The 25,482-nt window shown below is 38.7% G+C and overlaps 1 protein-coding gene across 7 annotated transcripts in view; it reads left to right on the top strand.

The window, feature by feature from the left end:
• FTO (FTO alpha-ketoglutarate dependent dioxygenase) overlaps nt 1-25,482 on the top strand; it is a 431,971-nt gene that overhangs the window by 82,823 nt on the left and 323,666 nt on the right. For 5 of the 7 annotated variants that reach the window (XM_069082482.1, XM_069082478.1, XM_069082481.1 and 2 more), the window contains exon 1: nt 15,313-15,375. The exons of the other annotated variants lie outside the window; for them this stretch is intronic. In XM_069082482.1, coding sequence (XP_068938583.1) covers nt 15,328-15,375 — 48 coding nt within the window. In that variant the 5' untranslated portion in view covers nt 15,313-15,327. Of the gene's footprint in view, nt 1-15,312; nt 15,376-25,482 lie in introns of those variants that run through there. 7 annotated transcript variants of the gene reach the window in all.

The following is a 25,482-nucleotide window of genomic DNA, read 5'->3' as shown; positions in this document are numbered from 1 at the left end:
CCAGCCAACAGTCATCTCTTACTCCTCAGATCTATAGCACTCTGCACTCTATGTTATTAGATATTTTTATGTGTTTATGTCCAGTCTTTGATATAGACTCTTCATTAGACATCTTCCATGGGAGTGGCTAATATATTTGGTAAACATATATCTCCCTGTTTAATACCTCACTTGATATTTAATAATCAGAGGATTATTGAACAAAATCATCTATGTTGTTACATCTTTTAAAGAGTCTTGTGTGATTTTAGCAAATGAGTAGGAAACAGCTTATTGGAGGAGAACCTGTAAGGTGGCATTTTGTTCTCTTAAATCAAATTCTTTCTTAGCGTTAACATCAACAACAGAAATATATGTGTGTATACATGCATATGTATATATTTATGTATACACAGTGGGATATTGTGTTCTCTGTACCATTCAGTCAGATGTATAACTTTTAAGATGTAGTCTGCTGTAGAATATAATTTATGGGTTTGTAGATAGTGATAGCTTCTTAATCACCTTTTTCAGTAATCATTAGGTCTTTGATTTTTAACACAGAACACAGGTATATGATTTTTAACAGAACTGGCACAGATGCTCACCAGCTCGATGACCCTGGGCAAGTCACTTGACCCCTCTCTACCTCAGATTCTTCTTCTGTAAAATTGGTATAATAATAGCCTACTTCCCAGGGTTTTTATGAGGATACAGTTAAATAATATTTGCAAAACATTATGCCAATCATAAAGCACTCTATAAGTTCTAACTATTGTTATTATTATCATTATTTTTATTAACATGCATTCAGCATCTTTCCTTCTTTCAGATTTGTCGATGCCCTATGAACTGTTCTATTTCTATCTCTTCATATAGCACATTTTAGACTATGATGTTAGAGTCCAAATGTGGTGAATTCTCTGTCACTGATGAAGAAAATTTGTAATCCTCTTTATAGGTATTTTTCTTTATTGGGGAGGGGTACTTTTTTTTTTTTTACCAGTTTCATCTTTAAACGCTCTTGGAATAACTTGGCACAGTTGGTCTTTTGGCAGATTAGCTTCCTGCTTTATTGGTATCCATGCAATGTCAAGAGATCTAAAGGAAGTCCCCTGCAAGTTGGGTGAACTTCTTTTTGTAGTATTTATTGGAGGACACAGTCATGAAACACAGTGAATGAGAAGGCATGAATGAACTCAAATTTACCCTATTTGAAAAAGTTATATATATTAACGAAATCCTAGCTGCATTTAAGTGTTCAAGTATATGTCTCATTTCCTTGTCTAGAGAGTTTAAATGTGGATAGAGGGCCAAGTCTACAACATTTATTTTCTCTTAACCTTGAACCTCTGGTTGAGTTACCATTGTTATGGCATTGAAGGGGAGACAATACATATCATCTCTTTGTCCTGGCCTGTTCCCAGGTGAGGTTTGGGATCCTCTGGTAACATAGATGCAGGGGGATTTTTTTCCTCCTTTGGTCAGGTTGGCCTTTGAGTTGGACTAACTGTGCAATTTTCATAAGTGTCTCTTTTTTGATATTCTAATGATGAATGCATAATGACATGGGTCAAAGGCTTTGGGGATGTCATAGTAGCCCCTGCTACTATGTAACTTAGTCTGGTGACTAAGACATATATAAGAAAGATTCTTCTCCAAAATAGTCTTTTTTTGGGGCAAAAACATGAAGATTTCTTCACCCTATTGCTGTTTCATAGAACTTTTACTGGTAATAATCTCCTCTGCTTCTTGGATTACTGGAAGACCTCTCTAAATCATCTATCCTTTCCCTTTACCTATGTGAATAAAACTTGAATAGAAGGAACAATTAACTAATGAAGTAATAGGATCCTGATTTTTTAGTTAAAGCCTTCTTTTTTCCTCCTTCTTGGGTGGTTAGGGCATATTATTGAAATGATTATTGGGTTTACTCAAGAGTTTTGGATTTTTTATTAAAAAAATCCCATTTAAGTTCTTTAGTGTGGAGGAGAGGAGGTTATGTAACTGGAGTTGCCTCTTAACAGGTCCTTATTGTTAGAGAAGACTGATCCCTTTGTGCTTCCGAATGTTTCAGCTTGGCACACAGAAAATGTTTTAATTTAACTGACTTGCTTTTTGATACATCAATTCTCTATTGTGTTTTGAACTTGGTGCAAGCCCCAGTTTACTCCCTGAGCTATGTGGTTGTTTGGAGACTGATGAGGAGAGATTCAAGGGAGTCTGGCCACTTCAAATGTCATATAAAATTTTTTTCCCAAGCCTTTCAAAAATGGTTAAAGAACTAAAATACAAATATTCCCAGATTTTCTCTATATAAGAACATGATTCTTATAGATGCCTTTCCTGTAAATCTGCAAATGTACCAGAGACCCAGTCCAGCTTTATGGTGACTATAATGGGTGAAACTCAAAAGTCAGACTTGGGGAAAAGAGCTGGCCAGCCTATCTGTGATCAAAAGATTGAATGAAAGACGGTGTATCTCCTGCCTTGAATAACCTTTAGGCAGTTATGTGCAAGGTTTTAGAGAAGAGATTGGTTTGCCTGAAGAGATTCTTGTAATTTGACCTCTGAGAACATTGGTGTGAGTGTATAACTAGAGATCAGAAAGTCAGAAACTTGAGAAAAGGTAGTTTTGGCCTTGAACCTCAATGCTCTAGTGCTGTTGGCTCCTGAAGCTCACTTATTACTCCAGGAAGAGCCTAGGGAAAAGGACCGAGACCCATTATCCACTTTAACCGTAACTAGTTTAGTTATGTCACATCCCCTTGACTATAAAGGGGGTCTCAATGCTGTGTACATTAACAGGAATCTAGCTCAGAGGGGACTTGGTCTCATTTCAGCTCCATCTCTCTCTGGCTCCTTGTTTTCCTTTAAAAAGAGAAAAGCTTTATTTCTGGATCTCAGTAAAACAATCACCTTTTATTTTTTTATCCTGTTCTGTGGTATCTGGTTTCCTTTGCCCTGAGATCTGTGCTTGAGGCATAACGCCTGCTCTCTCACCTGGTCTGTGTTTCCAGTAATCATTGCACTGTAGTAATAAAAATCCAAGCCTGTGGTTTTGCCTTAGGTAAACTGTAGAGGTAGACTCATGAAATATTTGCAAAATAATTTCAAATTTACCTCTATGTGTAAATGTCAATAGCTAACAATTTGGTGGTGGCCTGTGGAGATGTTCAGATTTAGGCCATGATCGTCTGTGGAATTTAATGCTCCGACTGCTTATGGATCTCTTTCTCCCTATTTGGTTTATTCCTCATTGACTGCATTTTAAAAATGTATATTAAAAAGGAAATGTTTGATCAAAATTCTGATATGTCATCAGAGGAATTGTTTAATAAAAATTAACATGTAAAACACACTCAACAAAGGCTTTTTCTTGTCCAGTAATTAAAACTAAACAGTTTTGGGGAAGTAGTCCACTTTGATTTTTGAAAGATAATTCTTTAGGTCTGTCATAATAGCTACCAAGTGAAATAGATGCATCATTAATATTGTTAGTTAAAAAAAACAACAAAAGAACGTCAGTAATTCTCCATTGTCTGTAAAATAAAATCTGGACTCCAACGTTTGACAGTCAGTCCTACTCCATTATACCTCAAAAAGAACCCTGAACTCCACTCAGGCCTGTTTACTTACTGTCACCAGACAAGGTTATGCTTATTTCTGAATTTAAATCTGGAATATCCCCTTTATTCTCCTCCCTCCCCCAGTCCTCAGGTCTCACCCTCTTCTCAATGAGATCCTATTCTTTCTTCAGCTCAAGTCCCATCACCTTTTTGAAACTTTCCCAGCCTATTCTACTCTCCATAAACTCTACTTACTTTGAGCCCCTTTAAGGTTCATGGTATTCAGAGCCAGAGAAGACCTTAAAGAATGCCTAATTACACACCCTTTCATTTTATAGTTGAGGAAACTGAGGCCGGGGGGAGTAAGTAATTTGCTCAATGTCACAGAGATGGGAAGTAACAGAGCTGGGCTTCGAACCCAGTTCTCTGATTCCAAATCCAGTTCTCTTTCCATTAAACCAGAGTGTCAAACACACAGCCCATGGGAGTATGAGGCCTATGGTGTTCCTGAGTGCAGCTGGGGCCAGATTAAAATATGGTTCCTATCTGTTTTGTTTTTTTTTAGTTTAGTTTAGTTTAGCTTCTTTTTTGGAGGGGAGAAGGCAGGGCAATTGGAGTTAAGTGACTTGCCCAAGGTCACACGGCTAGTAAATGTTAAGTGTCTAAGGCTGGATTTGAACTCAGGTCCTCTTGACTCCAGGGCTGGTGCTCTATTTACCATGCCACCTAGCTGCCCCCCATCTGATTTTAATGTGTTGGCATATTGATAAAAAAAAGAAATATATAAACACATATGGTTTTCTAAGTCAACACACAGCTTGCAGGGATGCTTAGGTATAGTTTAGTGGCCCCTGTTCCTATTTGAGTTGGATACCACTGCACTCCATCATCACTCATTTTGCATTTAACTGTTTCATATATCTCTTGTCTCAAAGAGATTGTAAGGTCCTTCAGGTAGACCATGTTTATTGCTTTAAAAAAATCATTTATAGTACCTGGTAGACACCCAATAAATAACATACTGAATCATATGGGGGGAGGGGAAAACCAAATTATATCATATCATGTTGTCCAATATCTTTTACAGATGAGGAAACTGAAGGCTAATGTTATATCATTAATTAATGGCAGAGCTAAGATTAGAGCCCTGGTTCTCTGAATCATGTCAATCAACAAGCATTTATTAAGCAACTACTCATGCCAGTCACTGGGCTAGGTTCTGGAATACAGTTATCACTTCCACGTCTTGGCGGCTAGGGGCAGGGCATCCTTCTCCCCCCTCCCCGTATCTTGAAAATTTACATAAAACTTTTTGTCTCTCCCTTAGTACCAGAGAAAATGTGAAATTTTTCTTTTTTTATGGGGTGTTTCTTCATTAAAACCATCTTTCTCCAGAGCATTTTAAGTGCCTCTCAATGCATGATGCCTTATGGAGTTAGCACCTCTTCAGGTGCTGACCCAGGATTAAACATATCAGTTTTACAAGTACATAATAGAGGAGGTGTGGCCAGATAGCAGTTTGTCAGAAAAAAAAAGATGGGGGTGGGGAGTTTGGTGGTGATGGTTTAGTGGACCTTAAACCTATATATTTTGTAAGCTTTGTGATACATAACTCGAAAATTGATCTTTAGACAGCATTAAGGGAGGCACAACATCTGGAACTCCTGGGCCTGGTCAGACATGTGACATTATGTACTGGCCTGTTGAGTTCAAATCCGCCCTCAGACACTTACTAGCTATGTGACCCTGGATAACTCACTTAATCCTGGTTGCCTCAGTTACCTCATATGTAAAATGAATTGGAGAAGGAAATGGCAAATGACTTCAGTGTCTTTGCTAAGAAAATACCAAATGGGGTCACAGAGAGTCATGTGACTGAAAACAACTCAACACAATTTTTATGATAGGCCCCAGAGGACAGAACTAGCAAGGAGCAGTGCATAAGAATTGTATAGAGGATGATTTCAATTGATTATAAGGAAAAATATAAGGAAAAACGTTTTTCACAATTACAGCTATCCAAGTATGGTTTGGGCTGCCTAGAAAATTAATGAGTTCTCCCTCATTAAATACTTTTGAAGGGAGCTGGATCTGAGATATTAAAGAGAGGATTCTTTAGATATCAGTTATTAGGTCACTAAGTGTTTATTAAACACCTGTTATGAGTCAGACACTGTGCTGGGGATATAAAGAGGCAGAAGATAGCCCCTGACCTCAAGGAGGTCACAGTCTAATGGGGGAAGCAATAAGCAAGCAAATACATACAAGCGATCTCTATACAGGCACAATTAGAAATAACTAATAGAAGAAAGGCATTATAATTAAGAGGGGTGGAGAAGGCTTCCTGTAGTTTTGGAGTTGAATTAGATGGCCTCTGAACTCCCTTCTTACTCTTGAGATGTTGTTTCTGGTTTTAGGCTTATATTTTGTTCATTATATAAATGAGAATTACTTTTCATTTAGCATTTTTTCTTTTTTGTGTTTTATTAGTTCTTACATATTTATTTCTTTTTAACATGCCATGTTGGGGGTGGGGGGGCGTTGTAGAACAACCCAACAACAAAAAGCAAGAAACATAAAAAAAGTATAAAAAAGCATGTTTCAGTCAGTTCATTAGATCTTTTGGGAGGTAGATGGCACTTTTATTTAGTTTCCTAATGCTATTTTTCCTTTGTGTGATATTCCCAGCAAGATGAATATTTATTTGCATTTGATTGTGATTTTCAAAAATGGATTCTTTCTGTGGAATAGGACTGGGCCTGTGATTCATTGTTGTTTGGTCATTTCTGTCATTTCTGACTCTTTGGGACCTCATTTGTAGTTTTCTTGGCAAAATACTGGAGTGGTTTGCATTTCTTTCTCCAGCTCATTTTATAGACAAGGAAATTGGAACCAGGGTTAAGTGATGTGCCCAGGGTCACACAGCTAGTAAGTGTCTGAGGTCATATTTGGACTCAGGACAGTGGGTCTTCCTTTTTCTATTCACTATGCCACCTAGCTGCCCCTGTGATTTATAGGGTTCCTGTTTTGAGCACTGCTTGATGGTGGATTAGTAAGGAAGCCTAAAAGCAGATAATGCTTATGTGACATCAGGCATTCATTGATAATCTCCTCTGACTTAAGAGTATCCTTAAAGCAAAAAAGGCCACATATGGTTCATATGCCATCATTTCAGCATCTAAAAGTACTTGGAGTGTTAAAAAAAAGAGTGTCATATCTAACATTCAAACTGGGTTAGGTTCTTGCCTGTCTGGGTTTGTTACTAGTCTCTGAGCAGAGGAATGATAACCCTTCAGACTAAACTAGCTATGCGGAAGTTAAATGTACCAACAAACACCTTTCAGATGGGATCTGTAGGGCATCAGAGAAACTAAAACAGAGTCACCCCCTCTCCACTTTCTCTTAGCTGTGTGACTTAGACAAGGTACATCACTCTGCTGGGCTTCGGTTTCCTTCAGCATAAAGTGAGGAGTTAGATTAGATATTCCACAAAGTCCTTTGTAGTTCTGCTATCCTATTAAAACTTAATAGTTTCTAGAGAAGTACAAATATTGCAGGTGGACGGTATGTGTAACTTGGCTGAATAACATAAAAGGGATAAGAGAATAGAGGCTGTTGATTTATGACACTTCAGATTAGGTTTGGTCAACAAAACCAAAAAGTACCTAGGTAGGGGGGGAATGGTAAGTGACCTTCAGAAATTGTCCATTTATAAATGGTTAGAATTGAGGTCCTTGCTGTCATTTACAATAGGTATACATGTGTATATGTGCACATACGTATATACATATATCATCTTAATTGGTTGGTGTCCGTCATTCTGGAAGAGGACCAAAATGACATCACTATGTTGGTGTGTCAGACTATGGCTGATCAGACCAATATGAGCTCGGAAGGCGCCACCACAGGTCAGGCACAGATAGTCCACATGGAGATTTGAAGTGGAGATGTCTCTGGAGGACATTCCCTTCTTTGATGGGAGTATCCAATGCTGGGTGGTCCTTTGCCAGTGTCTCCCATGTTGTGCAATCAATTCCAAAGTTTTTCAGAGAGACCTTGAGAGTGTTTGTATCATTTTTTTCTGACCATGGGAGCACTTATCTGGGGTGAATTTTCTGTAAATTAGTCTTTTAGGCAAATGAATGTTTGGCATTCAAACAACATAGTAAACTCATTGGAGTTACAGTGTCTGCCATATAGTTTGAACATGCTACAAACAAAAAATATGCACCAATTCTCCCTCCACTTTCACCTTTTCAGGTTAAATAATTTATTGTTCATGTGGCAGCTGACCTTGATGCCATTTTTGTCCTCGTTGAAGGCATCTGACAATGTTGCTGAAAACATCATGTTTAAAGGCAAGGGAGCAAGCACATAGCCTTGTTTCATTCCACTGGTGACTGGGATAGCTTGCAATAGCATTGTCCAGAACCTGGGTAAGCATGCCATCATGAAATGGATGCACAATACTGATGAACTTCTCTGAGCAGTGAAATTTTGCCATAATTTTCCACAAGCCCTCATGACTAACAATATCAGAGGCCTTGGTCAGATCAATGAATATTGTGTACAGACCTCTGTTCTATTCCTGGCATTTCTCCTGAAGTTGTTGAGAAGTAAACACCAGATCGACTATTCCTTGGCTCTTTCTAGAGCCACACTGGCTCTCAGGTAGATGACCATCTTCCAGGTGAAGGATCAGCCAATGAAGGAGGACTCTGGCAAGAATCTTGCCAGCATGACTAAGAGAGAGACTACCCTGTGATTGTCACAGGACAGTCTATTTCCCTTTGTTTTATAGAGATGGACAGTGGAGGCATCCTTTAACTCCTGGGGGATAAACTCCTCTTGCCATATAACCTGAAAAATTTCAGTTTTTGTTTGAGCAGTGGGCTCCCTGCCTTATAAATCTAAGCTGAAATAGAATAAGCACCAGGCACTTTGACACATGGGAGGAAGGTAATGGCATTCAAAACCTCTTCAGTTTTAAGTTCAGCTAGAGAGGGATTAACTTCAACCTGAAGTATAGTCAGTAGCTTCAGCATTGATTGATGATGGTCTGAGAACACTATGGAAGTATTCAGCCCACCTTTCCAGGATCATATCCTTATCACTAATCACCATGGCTCCATCAGCACTGAGTAGTTGAGATGCAACATAGGTCTTTGACCCATAAGTAGCCTTCAGGGCATCATAAAAATACTTTGGATTGTTACTATCAGCATAAAACTGAATTTCATCTGCCTTCTTACTGAGCCAAGAAACTGGCATCTCTCTAAACTTTGCTTGTACTTTACTTTTGATGGAGTTCAGTGCTACCTACTTAGAGACAGACAAACTATCCTGCTGGTAAACGCCGTAGAGTTCTTGTTTTTCTTTTAGCAGCTTCCGTATTTCCCCATCATTTTTGTCCAATCAGTCCTGATGTTTGTGAGTGTTCTGGTCCAGATGAGTAAATGCATTGCTATACACCGAATCTCTGAAAGCTGCCTGCTCCTTTTCCGATCCACTGTTGCTCGGCTTTCCTCCCAAGTTAACAACAAACTGTTCCCACTCAGAGAAGAGCTCTAATCTGCTGATATGAAGTTTTCTGGTAGTCATTTTGCCTTGGTGTAACTGCATTTATCGAATGTGAATATTTAGCTTAACGATCAGTCCAGTACTCTGCACCACATTATCACTTTTTTCACTCACATCCCGTCCGTCTCTTCTTACATTGACATAATCTATTAATAATCTATTAAATGTCAATGTTTGCATCAAGGTCACATCCATAAAGTTTTTTTTTAAACAATTGGGGATAAGTAACTTGCTCAAGGTTACATGGCCAGTTATTTCTGGGTGTGGTGCTAAGTATCTGAGCCCGGATTTGATCCCCAGGTCATCCCGACACTAGAGCCGGTGCTCTTACTCTCTGAGCCACCTGCGGCCGCCCCTATCCATAAAGTTTTATTGCATTTAGGTAAACAGAAGACAGTGTTGGTGATGAGAAGGTCATGAGATGCACAAGTCTTCAGTAGTGAGTGATCATTGCCATTGCTTTTTCTGACTCTTTTCCTCCCAAGGATTCCCTGCCGTGACTGGTAGCCTGAGCTTACTCTTGCATTAAAGACACCCATAATTACATACTTTTCTTCTTTCAGCACATTGATCATGAGGATCTCTAAGTCTTCATAAAATTTTTCTTTGACCTCATCTGTGTTTGTCATGGTGGGAGCATATGCACTGCTGATGGAGGTATGGTGCCTTCCTTCAAGTGGAATCACATTGTCATGAGCCTGCCATTCACTCCTTTTGGTAGGCATATAAGCTTGTTGAATAGATTCGTTTTTATTGCAAAACCTATGCCAACTTCACAGCACCCCCTTTCACTGTGACCACTCCAAAAAAAAAAAAACCAACCAACATATATCCAGCTCTAAATTCGATAAGGTGGACTTCATTTGCCAGCCTTGTTTCACTCAGGGCTGCTATTTGAATATCATACCTGCTGTGTTCTCTTGCAACAAGAGCTATTCGTTTTTCAGGTCTACAGGATTTTATTTCATCCATAAGTGTGCACACATTCCATGTACTGAAGGTGAGTGGAATCATCTTTGCAAAAGGTTATATACATATATATGTATATATGTATTTGTTTGTTTTGACCACAGGGTAATAAGGAGGCCAGGGTTGGGTGAAGCATATAGTCTTTAGGGCACCTTTCTAGCCATTCCTTATGCCTGGAGCTGAACAGTGCAGTCCTTAAAAAAAGGCTGTTCAGACACCTGGATGCTGCTGAATCCCCCTATTGCGTCAGTCCAATGAGAAGATGACCTTATGGCCTGGGCTGTTTGTGCACAGGGTTGTAACTACAGTTCCCAGCGTATCCACACCTGAGAATTGGGTGAATTGGGTGGACACTGAAAAGGGCTCAGTAGCCCTCACACCAGAGATACTAGGCTTCCCTGAACACACTCTACACCCCATACATATGTGTGTGTGTGTGTGTGTGAGAGAGAGAGAGAGAGAGAGAGAGAGAGAGAGAGAGAGAGAAATGCACACATACAACCAGAAAGTTAGAGACAGTAGGCCAAAGAGGTTAGGTGTCTATTAGTAACTTGGCCAAATTACTGAAGATATTATTTAATGATAATAATTAGAGAATTCTCAGTAATTTCAAGATTATATTTGGGGAACCTTTCACCATGAACCATCTTTACAAAAATGAACTCATTGACCTTCAGAATGAATGACCTTCTTTACACCTCTTCATTATGCCTTCCTTCCTCAGGTAACTTGCTCATCATTGACAGGTGGGGCTTATTTCATCAGCACAGAGATTTAAGGAGAGGATCTGTATCAGAATTTGTATGAAAAACTATCCCAATAAAATTCTATTGCAAGAGAGAGGGATAGAGCTAGGTGGAATCCTGGAGCAGCATATCAGTACAGTTAGAGAGGTGGAGGGTTGGAGGTTGGTATTTTCCTTCTGCTTGTGTCTGTGTCCTATGTACTAATCCTTTGGTGAAAGTGGTCAGGACAACAAGGTGTGTGTGAGTGTGCGCACACATACACATATATGTCCACACGTGCCTGTGTGTATGTGTCAGCTTGGTGGTTTGTTGTCGACACTCATACTTATTTGGACACCCTGGAATCTGGGGACTACAGGGAAAAGTCTATCTTAAATTAAGCAGAAATTATATGGCATATAGAAAAGTCTGAGATCCTTCCCTTCATTTTCAGGAGAGCACCTGGTCAGGTCTAGGAGCCATGGTAATACTCAGATGTACAAATTGTGTCCGTCATTGTCTTTGGGCAACTCAAAGTGGGAAAGAGAGAAATTGAAGGACATTGGAGAATCATCAGCCCCAGGAATCACAAATAGAAGCAGGATCCTGAACCAAGAGAGTGATTGTACTGTGGGAGAGCTTCCCTTCAAGGAGTTCATTTGGCCAGCAGGAGACATATTTTTCTCATTTCATGAATCTGACTCTTCATCTAAAAGTATCATCCTAATACAGCTGCAGAAACAGGAACTTGTCACAAAGGTTTCTACAAAACAACTTTGGGGTACTACCATACATCTGTCAGATTGGCTAATAGGGCAGAAGAGGAAAATGACAATTGTTAGAGATGTGTGGAAATTGAGACATTAATATACTGCTGGTGGAGTTGTGGACTGATCCAACCATTCTGGAGAACAATTTGGAACTATGCCCAAAGGCCTATAAAATTGTTCATACCCTTTGATCTAGCAATACCACTACTAGGTCTGTGTCCCAAAAGAGATAATAAAAAGGGGAAAATGACTCACATGTACAAAAGTATTGATAGCAGCTCTTTTTATGGTGGCAAAGAATTGGAAAACGAGAGGATGCCAGTCAGTTGGGGAATGACTCCATAAGTTGTGGTATATGATTGTGATAGATTACTATTGTTCTTTAAGAAATGATGAGTAGTATGCTCTCAGAAAAGCTTGGAAAGACTTACAAATAAACTGATGCAAATGGAGATGAAGAAAATCCCTTTTTTCTGCAAGACTAAATATTTCTGGTAACTCACATCTCATCCATAACCTCTGCCCCTCTGCTGGAGGGCAGGGCCATGAACTCTAAGGGACTCTATTTAAGAAAAGAGGCTTGGCATAATCTTCTTCTCATTTCCCATTTGCTACATTGCTCTTGTATTTATCTGGGCTTTTCCATTATGCCTGTGAGTTCAGTACTCCCTTCCCATCTTCCTCTTCATACTCCACTTTTCAACTTCCTTTTATGTCTGGTATTCTCTCATTAGATTTCTCCTTGAGAGCAATCTTTTCTTTTTAAACTTGTATTTGTATTCCTAGTACTTAGCACAGTGCCTAGTACATAGTCGGTGCTTAATAAATGTTTATTGACTGACAGTGGTACCCCTTGTGATATACCAGAGTCTGAGTGAGCTCTATGTAACTGAATATTAATGTGCTATTATGCATAAGCTGCTGGGATTTAAAAAAAACAGATTGGATTAGGGCAATGCATATAGTGTGTCTTTTGGCAAATCAGAGCATGATGAAAGTGAAATCTGAAAATATAGCTCTTCCATTTGAATAAAAATAGGATTCAGAAAAGATTATCTGAAATCTACTTCAAGAGATAATGCACTTCCTCATAAAAAACAGCAGTGATGCAGTTAGAATGTCTGATTTATTATTCCAGATTCTTTTTGATGGCTGTGAATTCAGTGATCCAGTTGAGTAGCCTCTGTTACTATGAAGTTTTAATAGTTAACAGTCAGAAACTGAGTGGTAGAACATAAGAGCTAACTGAAAAATGTTAATACCAGTTCCTTTGGAAATATTAACTTGAAGCCTGTCCTTTCCTGGCCTGGCCTTGAAGCTTTTATGCTACAAGCTTGAATGGAGGTACTGAGTGTGACTTGAGAATTGATTCTTCATAATAGGGAAAGGCGAGCTTCTGACTGAGCTTCTACTTTGGCATTATTTACTTCTGCTGGATAGCTTGCTTATCCTGCACCTTCACTTTCTAGGCCAGAGGGAAAAGTAAGGAGAAAATAGTTCTTTTGTTGGTAAGGGGAAGTAAGAAGGTGTTCTGCTTAAGGGAAAATGCATCTAGTATTTGGTTGTCTATTTTAGTCTTGCTGTCAGCCTTCCAAAGTTTTGCCTATCCAGCACACATTTAATAAATGCCTATGAGACCTAAGAGAAATCAGAACTCTTACTAAATTAGGTTCTCCCTTTTATTGCCTCTGTGTTAGGTTTCCAGAGGAATTTGTTTCTTTGATAAAGAACTGACTTTGTCTATTTCAAGCACATTTTTACAAATTTTCCCTTCTAACATGTGATAAATTTTGTCCAGTGAAGCTACCTAGACTCATGATTGTTAGAGAATTTTGTATTTTCAGAAAATGGTGGATTATAAGTTGACATTTTCTGTAGCAAGTGATGTTTCCATTTCTGGTCTGCTTCTGGGAAAATCAGCATGTATGTGTATTGGACTGAAATTTGTAGAGAAAGAAGGATGATATTGCCAGAAGTGGATAAGACCAATGTAGACTGTTGACAGATGAAAAAATTGTAAGCCCAAAGGTTTTTTTTTCTTTTTTAGCCTATCTTCTAGATGAGGATAGTCATTTTGTGGGCCACTACCTCATGTCATCTGGCACAGTGGTGTATGTTACTGGCTGCTTTCATAGACTTTATGAGAGTATAGTCAAATCAAGTCAGTGTATATTGTATATATCACATAAAGGGAATAAAGCAGCCAAGAATGTTTAGAGAGTCTTTATAATGAATACTAGTGGTAATTTAGACCAACAGGGGAAAAAAGAATAATGAGCCAAAAAAACTAGCAGTCAGCCCACCTAGAAAAACTGAGTCATTACAACAAGCCTTACTGGGAAGTAATTCTTTTTTTTATAGTTGATCAGTTTGGTGTCTTCAATTGGTCTTTATTTATTTATTTTTATTTTTTTGCCTTTTTGGAGGGGACAAGGAAGAGCAATTGGGGTTAAGTGACTTGCCCAAGGTCACGTTGTCTGAGGCTGGATTTGAACTTAGGTCCTCCTGACTCCAGGGCTGATGCTCTATTCACTGCACTGCCTAGCTTCCCCTTTCAATTGGTCTTTAAAAGTAACAACTATTGTGCACACCAGGGAGAGCTTCTTTAGCATCCAACAAGGTTCTTTGTGGTTAGGGTTTATCTTCTTTTCCCCTTAAATATGAAATAGCATCCAACAAGGTTCTTTGTGGTTAGGGTTTATCTTCTTTTCCCCTTAAATATGAAATTCTTTCTCTCTGTCATCCCAATAGGTTTTGTTAAGCCTTCTTAGCTGTTGCTGAATGCTACTGAAGAGTTTTCATTTCTGGTTAAGTCCTAAATTTTGGTCTGTAAATCTGTCCTCTAGTGCCGGTAAAAATTTTAATAAAATATTTTAATAGAATGGTGACTTAGAAATTGCTATTTTCTGTAAGAAGTGATATTTCTGTTTCCTGGCAGCTTGTAGGAAAATAATTTTGTGAGTTGATGAAATTTAATCTATCATCTTTGATCTGTGTAGCTGAAGAGAGATTGAAGATGGGTTTATATTTTTTTTCCCTGTGACTTCAAATCCTATGACCTTCAGTTTAGATATGAATGACTCAGTGAAAAGCCTGATCCATTGATTCTTAGGCCTCAGGCTGGAGTGTTGTCATGCCATGACTCAAGCCAATGATGGTTCAGAAAATAAACCCAAGGTTGCAAGCCTTGGCAATTTGCATAAGAAGAATTGTTTTATTAGGATTATTATTGTTTACTTTTTATCAGAGAAGCTAGCACAGGTACATTTTCATTAGTTATATAATTGGAAGAGTAAACTAGGGAACATAAAATACACATACTGAAATAAGATTAAACAATCATTGCTAAAGTTACAAAGTTTGGTACAATATTCAATGCTTTAATCAAGAAATAGTGATAAAATGTGTATTGACTTTCAGGCACTCTAGAATTAGATAAATGAAAACAAACAGAAATATCTTCATTGTATTATAGAATCTTAAAATAGTTATTTAATAACTCAGCCTTTAAAGTTGATTTCTTCAACTTTTAATCCCACGTAGGCAAAACTAATAGCTGATACAGCTGTATCAGCAGGTCTTTTTTTTTTTTTTAGCAAGAGAATTCTGTCTGTATAATCCAGATGTTCCTAAAATGAAAAAAGTGCTTAAAATGCATATTTGATTGTTCAGCTCTCAGAAGAAAAGGCAGAGAGCTAGAGAAGGGCAAAGGAATGCAAAGGAGTATTTACTTAAATGGATAGACCCTGGGCTAGTAGCATCAAGTGCATTTTCCTTCTGCTGGTAAGTCATTTAATGGCAGTTTGACTTTTGCAAGGCTGTATGACAGTTGGAGCAAATGCTGTACAAAAGAGTACAACTTGTTTTTAAATCCTGTTCACTTGACTCCCAACGAAAAAAGTGTTTGGCCCCATTTTATATAATTTACATGATTAAACACCAGCTGCATTGCTGATCACAAAATAGATGCCCACGACCCTTGAATTGGGGGACCCTGAACATGGAAAGTTAACTTAGGATAGCTCCCTAAACCTTAAGGTTAAGAGAATTTGACTCTTCTGCCTTGATGGGAGAGGCCAGTGCCATTTTTTCCTGCTACAAAGCTCCCGGGGAATTTGTAGTATTATAAACCATGGAGCCAGAAGGAAAATGGGACAGAATTAAATAGAAGGGTGTGTTTAGTTTTATACAGTCTTTCGAAATATGGGTGGTGTGTTAGCAAGAAAAAGATGATTTAATCAGAAATTATCTGTTTAAATCTTTCAGGTAAGAAATGTTGTGTGTGTAAATACTCAGAATCTTGGCTTGTTTTGTCCTTTTTCACCTTTGTGTTTTTGCACACGATGTTCTTTGTGATTCTTCCATACATGGCCTCTAATATCCCTTCCAGTTCTAAATCTATGATTCTCCAATCTCTACTAGTTGAAATCCTACCCATCATTTAAGGCCTTGCTCAAGTGCTGCCTTCTCTAGGTAGCCTGACATTTCTTGATTTCCATATTTGTAAATGATTTTTTCCCTCCTTTGACCTCTTATAGTGTTTGGTACTTCTGGTATGAATTTTACATGCTCCATTTTGTATTATAATTATTTGTGTATATGTCATAGTCTCCTTTACAACTGTTTAACTTTGGAGTTAAATGGTGTTGTAAATAATGCACATTGTTTAAATTTGCATCTCCCCCAGTGCCTAGTATACAGTGGGCATTTTGTAAATGCTTTATTGAATAAAATTCAAGAAATCAACTCTCAAGGGTAACCTTAGGGAAGTATGCATTTAGCTTATACACCTGCATCTACATTTGATAGAGCTTCAGTCCTCTTATTTTACAAATGAAGAAACTGAGGCCAAGAGAGGAAGTGGCCAATTCAGGGTCACACAGGAAGTGGCAGAGACAGGCTTTGAACCCAGATCATCTGACTCCAAATTCAGCACACTAGAAACTCCTTCCTCTCATCTGTTGAACTGTGTGGTGACATCTGATTTTCAGAATGGTGAGTCTAAGTTACCACTTAGATTGATTAGTGATGAATTCAGCAAACTCTTACTAATCACCTACTTTACTTAATTTACTGTGCTAAGCCCTGGGGAGATAAAGTGATTAATAAGGGTGGATCCTTACCTTCAATGAAATATTGTGAGACATCAAAAAAAAAAACCAAACAAACCCAGTTACTTATGTTGAAGATTAAAACAAGAGGATTTTTCTGGTTGTTGCTAGCCAGGAAATAAAATGAGAATTATTCTGTTTAATTGTAACTTCATTTTATTTATTTATTTGATGTATGTGGGTCTTTCCATGTATATCATTGTAGTTATTGTGCATATTGTTTTCTTGGCTCTGCTTACTTTACTGTGTATCAGTTCATGTAGATCTTTGCATGCTTTTCTCCATTCATCACATATATTATTTCTTACTGCACAGTAATATTCTGTTGCATTCCTGGCACCTTGTTTAGCTGTTCCTCAATTGATGGACATCTGTTTTGTTTCCAATTCTTTACTATTCCCAAAAAATGGTGCTATAAATATTTTGGTATATGTAGGATATTTCTTTTTATTAATAGCTTCCTTGGGGCACAGGCAAAGTAATGGAGTCTTGGGCTCAAAGTATATGGACATCTTAGTCACTTTATTTGCATAATTCCAAATGGTTTTGTCATTTCACAGCACCACTGACAACGTATTAGTATGTCTATCATTCTGCAACCTCTCCAACATTCAGCATTTCCATTTTTGCCAATTTACAAGGTGTGGGGTGAAACTACTGGGTTCTTTTGGTTTGGATCTCTGTTATTATTAGTGATTGGTTGTATTCTTCCATGTGGCCGTGAATACCTTGCAGTTCTTCTTTTGAGAAGTGTTTGCTTTTATCCTTTGGTTACTTATCTATTAGGGAATAGCTTTTAGTCTCGTGTAATTGTTTATATATCTTGAATACCAAATCCTTATCAGAGAAATTTGATGTAGAGGTTTTTTCCCTGATTCAACCAATTCCCTTCTTATCCTAGATACATTAATTTTGTCTGTGCAGAACTTTGTAGTTTCGTGTAATCAAAGTTATCTATTTTATCTTTTCTAATTCCTTTTTTCCTCTTGTTTGCTGAAGAATGTATCTCTTGGCTATAGTTGTGGGAGGTATTTTGTTCTGTGTTTTATTGGATTGTTTAATACATTCACATTTAAAGTTATCAGTTATGTTTATATTTCCCTCCATTTGACTATTTTTTTTTCAAATTTTGATTTTCTCCCCTCTTCTGCTATAAATACAGTATTATATTCTTTCAGTTACTTCTTATTTAGTTACCCTTTGGAGTTTTGCTTATTAGTTCATCTTTTTTTCCTGCTTTTATCTGGTAATTTAATTCTTTCCTATCTTTTTTCCTTTCAGTTACTCAAGTAGATTATACTTTCCTCTTCTCTCTTTCAACCAGTTCTATTCATTATTTTTTTTTAATTTCAATTTTTGCTCCCCTTTCCAGAAAGGTTTTCACTTACTCTCTTCACTACCTGTCCTCTCTTTCTGTCTTCTTTAAATCCTCATTCTCTGCTTTATAATCCCCATAATTATCTAGTCTTTCTGTATTCTCACTCTTTCTCATGCAATCAAAACTTCCAAGGTGTCCATTCTGAACTCTCCCCTCTAGACAATTTCTATCACTGCTTGCTCTATAGATCCCCCTTTTCCATTGTGCAGCACTCTCAGAGCAAGGCCAATTCTTGCAGATGATAGAGAAGATACTGTCCAATTGTAGGACATCCCCCCTTTCCTGCCCCCATTCCCCTCCATGTCCCAGATTTTACAGTTTGACATTGTTTTATACCCTCCCCTGGTTACTTTTTCTTATTGTCTCAAAATCTCCTATCTAGTTCCATGTCCTTCTACTCTCCTCTGTGCCATTTGCCTCCAAAGTATTCCAACACCCTTTCCCCTGAGGTAGAAAAGTGGTCTTTTTGAGTACCAGATCCCCCAGACACCACATTCAGCACAAAATCCCCATTTCCTTCCTCAGAACATCTCTTTTTCATCCATCAGAGCGCTCATCAGTCTCATTTCCACTCACTGCCAAAGCAAGTACTCTTTCCTTCCTCCCTCCTCATCTTTTCCACTGCAGGCTTTTCTCTTATTGAGGCCAAAGGGATCATCTTCTCATTTCTAACCCCCAATTTGACCTGTGTTTATCACTTATTCCCCTTGATCTCTCTGTTCCCCTTCCTCTTTAAATTCAGCCTGTCATTTTGTTATATAGTTCAACAAAAAACCATTGATTCTCCTGTAGTCAAGGTGTTGCTATGTTCTGACCATAATGCACCACATTTGTCTCTTCACTATTACCTCCACCGGACTTCCACTTTCACCCTTCACTCCTTGTGTACCTGTGGCTCCAAGAAGATGTAGCATGTGCAGTTGCCACTCCCTCATAAACTGTCTTGACAGATGGCTCCACCAGGTTGAGGATAACTGAGAGACCTCCAACCTGTGGATGAGTTAGGGGGATGTCTACCCCAAGCCTTTCCCCAAAGGAATGGGTGAATAAGAACTGCTTGTTACAATAGCCATGAAGGTAGCTGAAGCAAGTGCAGTGTAGCACCTAGAGCTTGGTCAGACATTGAAGATGCCAAGGTCATTCACTATATTCTGGACCATCACCAGTCATCTGGACTTTTCTCTTGTCATTGGACTTTGATGACTCAGAGAGAATGAAGCTGAAGACTGTGCAGCTCTGCCTCATATAAATCCAGTTGACAAGTCAAGTCAAGATGTAATGTCATTTTTTCTCTTCAAAAACAAACGATGGGCAACACAATTTAGAAAGAAGGCTCTTACTGGTCTTTCTGCTATCATTCTGTTACTATTGCTGTCCTCTGCTGCTGTATTCATTTACCCCTCCTACATTTCTGTTGTCTGGGGTATTTGAGAAGCAATCCATTTAGGTCCAGTTTTCTTTTTAAGAATGTTTTAAATGCCTCTATATTATTGTGTGTCCATCTTTTTTTTTAATGGTTAAGCTCAGATTGGCAGGGTAGGTCACCCTGGGCTACATCTTGAGCTCCATTGCTTTTTGGAATACATTCCATTCCCTCCTGTATTTTCTGGTGTATGCAGAATAGTCTTGTGTTTTTTGAATCTTCTTTCTTTGTAATTGAAGGTCTTTCTCCTACCTGCTTATAGAAATTGTTGTTTCTGAATTGAATTTTTAAATGTTTTATGTCTTAGAATTTTCAGCCTCTAATTTTGTTTTGTTTCTGGAGGTGATCTATGAATCCTTTGAATGGGTATTTTATTTTCTATATTTAGACATTCTGGCAGTTTTCTTATATTATTAATGCATTGTGGTATTAAGGTTTTTTTTTTCTTCTCATATTCTTCTGGGAGACCTGTAATCTTACTTTCTTTCTGTACCTTCTGCCTTTAAAATCAGTGTCTTTTGCTTGCATAGTTAACATATATTTAAAAAAATTATTGGGGTTTTTTTGTTTGTTTCTCTTCTTCTGGATTGCTTTTTACTTCTTTGTATTTGCATTCCTAATCTATTGTTCTCTCTTTTGTTTCTTTGATGAGACTTACCTTTGAATATTTGTTTTTATATTCTGCCCATTATTTTTTTCTGTATGTGCCATACATTCTGACCTCATAATTCTAATTTGTCTTTTAAACTATTCAGGAATAGCATGTTGTAGTTTCATGTTCTCCTCAGATTCTACAGGGTCCTTTGATCAAATGTTGTAATATTTTCCTTTACTTTGAAGTATTCATTCATAGATTCCTTAACTAATTTACTAGATCTGGAGGCCATATTTTTTTCTCCTGTAAATGTTCCCCTGTTAATTTTCATATACATACACACATATATATATATATATATATATATATATAGTATATTCATATATATGTGTATAGATAGATAGATATAGATGTGTGTGTGTTTTCAAGGTCTTGAGTTTTCTCAACCCTGAGACATTTGATAATTTATCTCCCCCCCTTATTTTCTCCTTTTTCCCACTTTCTCATTCCCTCCTCTCTGATGGTGGCTTCCTTGGGGATCTCTAAAGTGTCTCAGCCTCCTGTGCTGGGCAATTCATGGCGCACTAACTTATGTCTATGACTTTTGCTGGGATAATATGGCCTTAATTGGATGCTGAGCTCTTTCTTTCAGACTTAGTAGAGTATAGTGCACAGCATTCCCCCACCTTCCACAACCCATGACATGTCCTGGTAACCTGCCCTGCTTTCTTTGTTCCTCAGTTCTTTGTCTTAGGACTGGGAGTTCAGAGCTTTACCATGGTGGTGCTCTGGGGTTAGTTCCTCTAATTTGCATCTCTGAGGCTCTGGGAAGAGAGAAGTATGTAGTATGGTGCTGTTGAGCTCTCTTTTGAGCCAAGACCTGTCCCTTGCCCCTCCTGTTTTTGGCTCTCCTGCAAAGATCTTCTCCAGCATCTACTGCACGGGTTGTGGCACTGGAGTGCTACTGCAGGGCTAACTGTGAGGCTCCAGTAAGCTCTTGCCCCTAGGGTGCTGCAGTGGCAGTGGCATCTGTCCTGGCCCCAGCTAGCTTTTGCTCCTGAAGCAATCCTGCAGTCCTGGCTATCTATCTCATTCCAAACAAATTTTTGTGATGTGGAGTCTGGATATCCTCTTTGTTGCAGAGAGGGTGGATGACCAGGATGTGGGGTTAGGCTTTGTTGTGAGGCCCTCTGCTGGGGGCAGCCTTATTGCAGGTGGCATGGGAAGTGGGATAGGGGTGCTGAGTGAGTTTAGGGTGTCAGTTCATATTCTGTTTTAGTTTTAGTTTTTAACCTTCTTTTGATTTTTGGGTGTCCTAGTCATTGAAACAGGTGAAGTTGAGTTGCTTCCTTTTTGACATGTAATATCTATTTTGGAGAGGTTTAAGAGGTCAAGGGGATCAGAGAAACTTGCTAGTACTCCATCTTGTTGATCACATGACCTTGGAAGTATCAAGCACTTAATAAAAGCTTGTTAACTTGACTTTCTGACCCAGTTTTCAATATGCTCACTTCTCTTTCCTCTTGAGCCCATTTTAGTTTTTAACATTTTGTTTTTATGCATTGAACAGTTTAAAGAGGATCAGGAAATACTATAACTTTATGGAAAGTATGGTGAATTTGAATTATGGCAGGAGTTTAGTACAGGGGACCTATGGCATTAGGATAGTGTAAAGCCATGCATGAGCAGCTTTCCAGACGACTGCTTCTGTGAACAGGTTTCAAGGTTCAGATTACATAGTATAGTGAGCTCTCTATTTATTCAATAACAAATCAGAGCAAAAGATTCATAGAAAATCAAAATACAGCATTCACAATGTTACAACTTATCACAGAAAATCAAAATACAGCATTTACCATGCCACAGCTCAACAACATCACTAAAATGGCCACATAATTTTCACCAAAGTGGTCACATAGTTTTTAACAAAGTACAGTCATTTAGTAACTCAATCATTTAATCATCCTTAAGGAGGCTTGCTTCCTTAAGGGTCACAAAGTGCAAAAGTCAAAATTCTCCACCCCTAGGTCACAGTAAATCATAATCTTCTCAGTCAGTACACTGTATCCAAATAAAGTCTTCTTTCAGCTTGACTCTAGGCTGGCTCTCAGCTTCCATGGTTCCTCTTCCATAGTCCTAGCTTCAGCTGTCACCTGGATTCAAAGGCAGCTCCCAGTTCCTTGTCCAGCTCCTTGTCCAGTTCTTCATCCAGTTCCCATTCCATATTGAAATTCACAGTGTCCAGTCCACCTCAAGTCCTTCATAGTTCCTGTTTCTGGGAAGACAATACTTGATAGAGCCACAATAATATTCATGCACATTGCCAGCACTATCATCAATTCACTATCTGCTTGTGAAATCAACTCAGACCCACCTTCAAGATCTGAGAACACAATACAAATCATAAACATAGATATCAACACAGACCCACAAACAAGGTCTGAGAATTCAACACAGATCATCAACATAGAAATCAACACAGACCCATAAACAGGGTCCAAGAGGTCAGCACAAGTCATCAACATAGAAATCAGCACAGACCCACAAACAAAGTCCAAGAGATCAGCACAAATTATCAGTAAAGTCCCAGGACCTCCAAAACCCTTCTCCAGGACTTCTATAAATATACAACCAGAAAATCCTTTCAGGGATTCCAGTAAGGTCCCAGGGCTTCTTTACAAAGTATCACAAACAAACATCAACACAGACAGAGCAGACAGAGTGCCCGTATACTACAAGTTTTCTCCTTCTTGACTCTGCCACCTCAAGAGTCCTTTTCTCAGTTTTGCTGTCTCTAGCCTGGGCCACTCCTTATATATTAGGTTTTCCCCTTTCTGTTGCAGGAAGTCATGAGTTCTAGAGTTCACAAATTGTGGGGTTCATACATTCTATTTCTTAACAGACTTGATTCAAGGCTCAAAAGAAACTTGAACTGAAACAAGGTGTTAATTCAATAGCTGAAACAAATAATTCTGTGCTTGCCATTACAGATAGCAATTCAGGAAGAAGCAGTATTAAGTTTCAGAATAAGTCCCAGGCCATCCATCACCACTATACTGACTACACTCTTTTCCCTTCCCTTTGTTGATCCCTAGGTGAACCAGTTCAACTTACACTATACTTTACACTTGAATATCTTGCCCTCTTTTCCTTTTGCTCACCATACCTTGCCAAGTGCTAACCTTGAATTACTCCTACCATCCACTTCTGTTCAGTGGAATTGGAGAAAATCATAAAACCATGCTGACTGGGTCCACTACAAATATGTTATATAATCTCTACTAGGTCCTCATTGCAGCAAGGCAATCTTTTTACATATCCTGAATAGATTCACAATCTCACTCATCACAGTAACTATTCCATACCTTTTAATACTTCCACAAGCCTCTCATCACATTCCTTCAGCTGAAGACCTGGCTATGTACTTTATCAAAAATACTGAAGCCATACCCAGAGAGCCTCTTCATCTCCCATCCTTATCTCCCAACACTCACATTCATTCCTCATGCATTTCTTTGCAGGAGATTTTCACATTTACTTAGACCTTCAGTCTCATCACCAGCTTCCTTTTGGATATCTCAAACTGGACAGATCAATGTCAGTGTGACCAGAACAGAATTCATCATATTTCCCACAGAACACTCACCTTTCTTAAACTTCCCTGTTACTGTAGAAGGCATTGTAATCCTCCCAGCCACCCAGGCTTGATGTCATTCATCATCCTCAGTGCTTACTCTTACACCACGTGTTCAGTCTTTTGCCAACTCTTGTTTCTACCTTCATAGCATCTTTCATATATGTGCCCTTCTGTCCACTTACACAGCCACCACCTGGGTATAAGATCTGTCACCTCATACTTGGATTATTTCACTAGACTTCTGGTTGGTCTCTCTGTCTCAAGGTTTTCCCCAGTCAATTCTCTACTAAGCTACCAAATAGGTCTGACCTAGTGGCTCTATGTTACCTCCAGGATTTTAAAAACAACCACCAAAAGTCCTTTATTTGTTTTTTAAAGCCCTTCAGAACCTTTCCATGTTTCTATCCTTCTTTCTTTTTATTCCTCTTCATAGCCCTTTCTTACCTTTCCAGTCTTCCTATACTTTATCCCCTCTCTATACTCTAGAATCCAGTATCACTGGCCTTTTTGCCATCAGCTACACTTGACACCCAATTCCCCCAACTCTGTGCCTTTCCATTGACTGTCTCAGGCCTAGAATTCTCTCCTGTCTCGTTTCCACCTGCTGGATTCTCTGGTTTCCTTTAAGACTCATCTCAAATCCCACTTTCAGTAAGAGGTCTTTGTGGTTCTTCTCTTACACACGGCGAGTACTTTCCCTCCCATTTATACTTGTGTGTCTTATCGGTGCAGTTATTTGTATGTTCTCTCTCCCAGTAGAATGCGAGCTCCTGAAGGACAAGGATCGGTTTGTATCCCTAATGCTTAGCACAGAACCTGCCTGCCTAATTAATTAAATGCTCAATTAAGTAAGCAGCTTAATAAATTCTTGTTGACTAATTGACTGAATGAGGGCCTACAATGAAGAGAAAAATGAAAAGATGCTAATATTTTTGTCTACTTACTTTAGATTCATAACATACTTTTGATTCATTTATCTGAATTTTATATAAAAATGAGGGGTGAGGAGGTTCATTCTTAGGGGAATTGTTAGGAAGAGGGATGTTGGTAAAAATTATGAAGTAATGACTAAGTATTACCATTTTCGGTGTGCCCAGTGCACCTCAGAGGGAAAGACAAAGAATAGGTCAGTATGTGGGAACCTGTGCTGGAGAGATTGCATAGCAGTGAATGAGAAGAGAAGCTGAGAGAATGATGAGGCAAGTCTGAGCAGGTAGCCCACCTGTCTTCCAGAATGACCAGTTGTGATGGTAGAGTTTTGACCTGGAGTATTGTCTTTAATCAGCACCTGGAACTTTCTGAGAATTTCTGTGGGTTGGGAGTAGGATGGGGGGTTAGTAGGGAGTAGAAGCAGAGTTGGAGACACATTTGTTAGTTTTGGCTTTAAAGCAGTGGTTCTCAAATGTTTTATCGCTCACACTCCACTTTTTCGTCTTGATAAATTGAGGCAGACTCCATCTTTAATTGGTAATAAGGAATGGTTCCAACCCAACCCCAGACTCATTTGCTGACCCTGTTTGCTCTTCTTCTGTCACACCCCTCACCTTATTTTTTCTTTACTTTCCAGTACTTGCAGAGGAGGATGTGACTTGGTTAACCCTGGGATAGAGTAGGTATTGTGACCATCTCAGTGCCAGGCAGCAAAGTCCTTCCTTCCTTCCTTCCTTCCTTCCTTCCTTCCTTCCTTCCTTCCTTCCTTCCTTCCCTCCTTCCTTCCTTCCTTCCTTCCTTCCTTCCTTCCTTCCT

Source organism: Petaurus breviceps, unplaced genomic scaffold (assembly GCF_028583685.1).
Source record: "Petaurus breviceps papuanus isolate PSGF00001 unplaced genomic scaffold, PetGlider_PUasm1.0 171, whole genome shotgun sequence".
Classification (NCBI taxonomy): Eukaryota; Metazoa; Chordata; class Mammalia; order Diprotodontia; family Petauridae; genus Petaurus; species Petaurus breviceps.
Note: the sequence above shows the minus strand (reverse complement) of the source record. Positions and strands in the feature narration are given on the sequence as shown.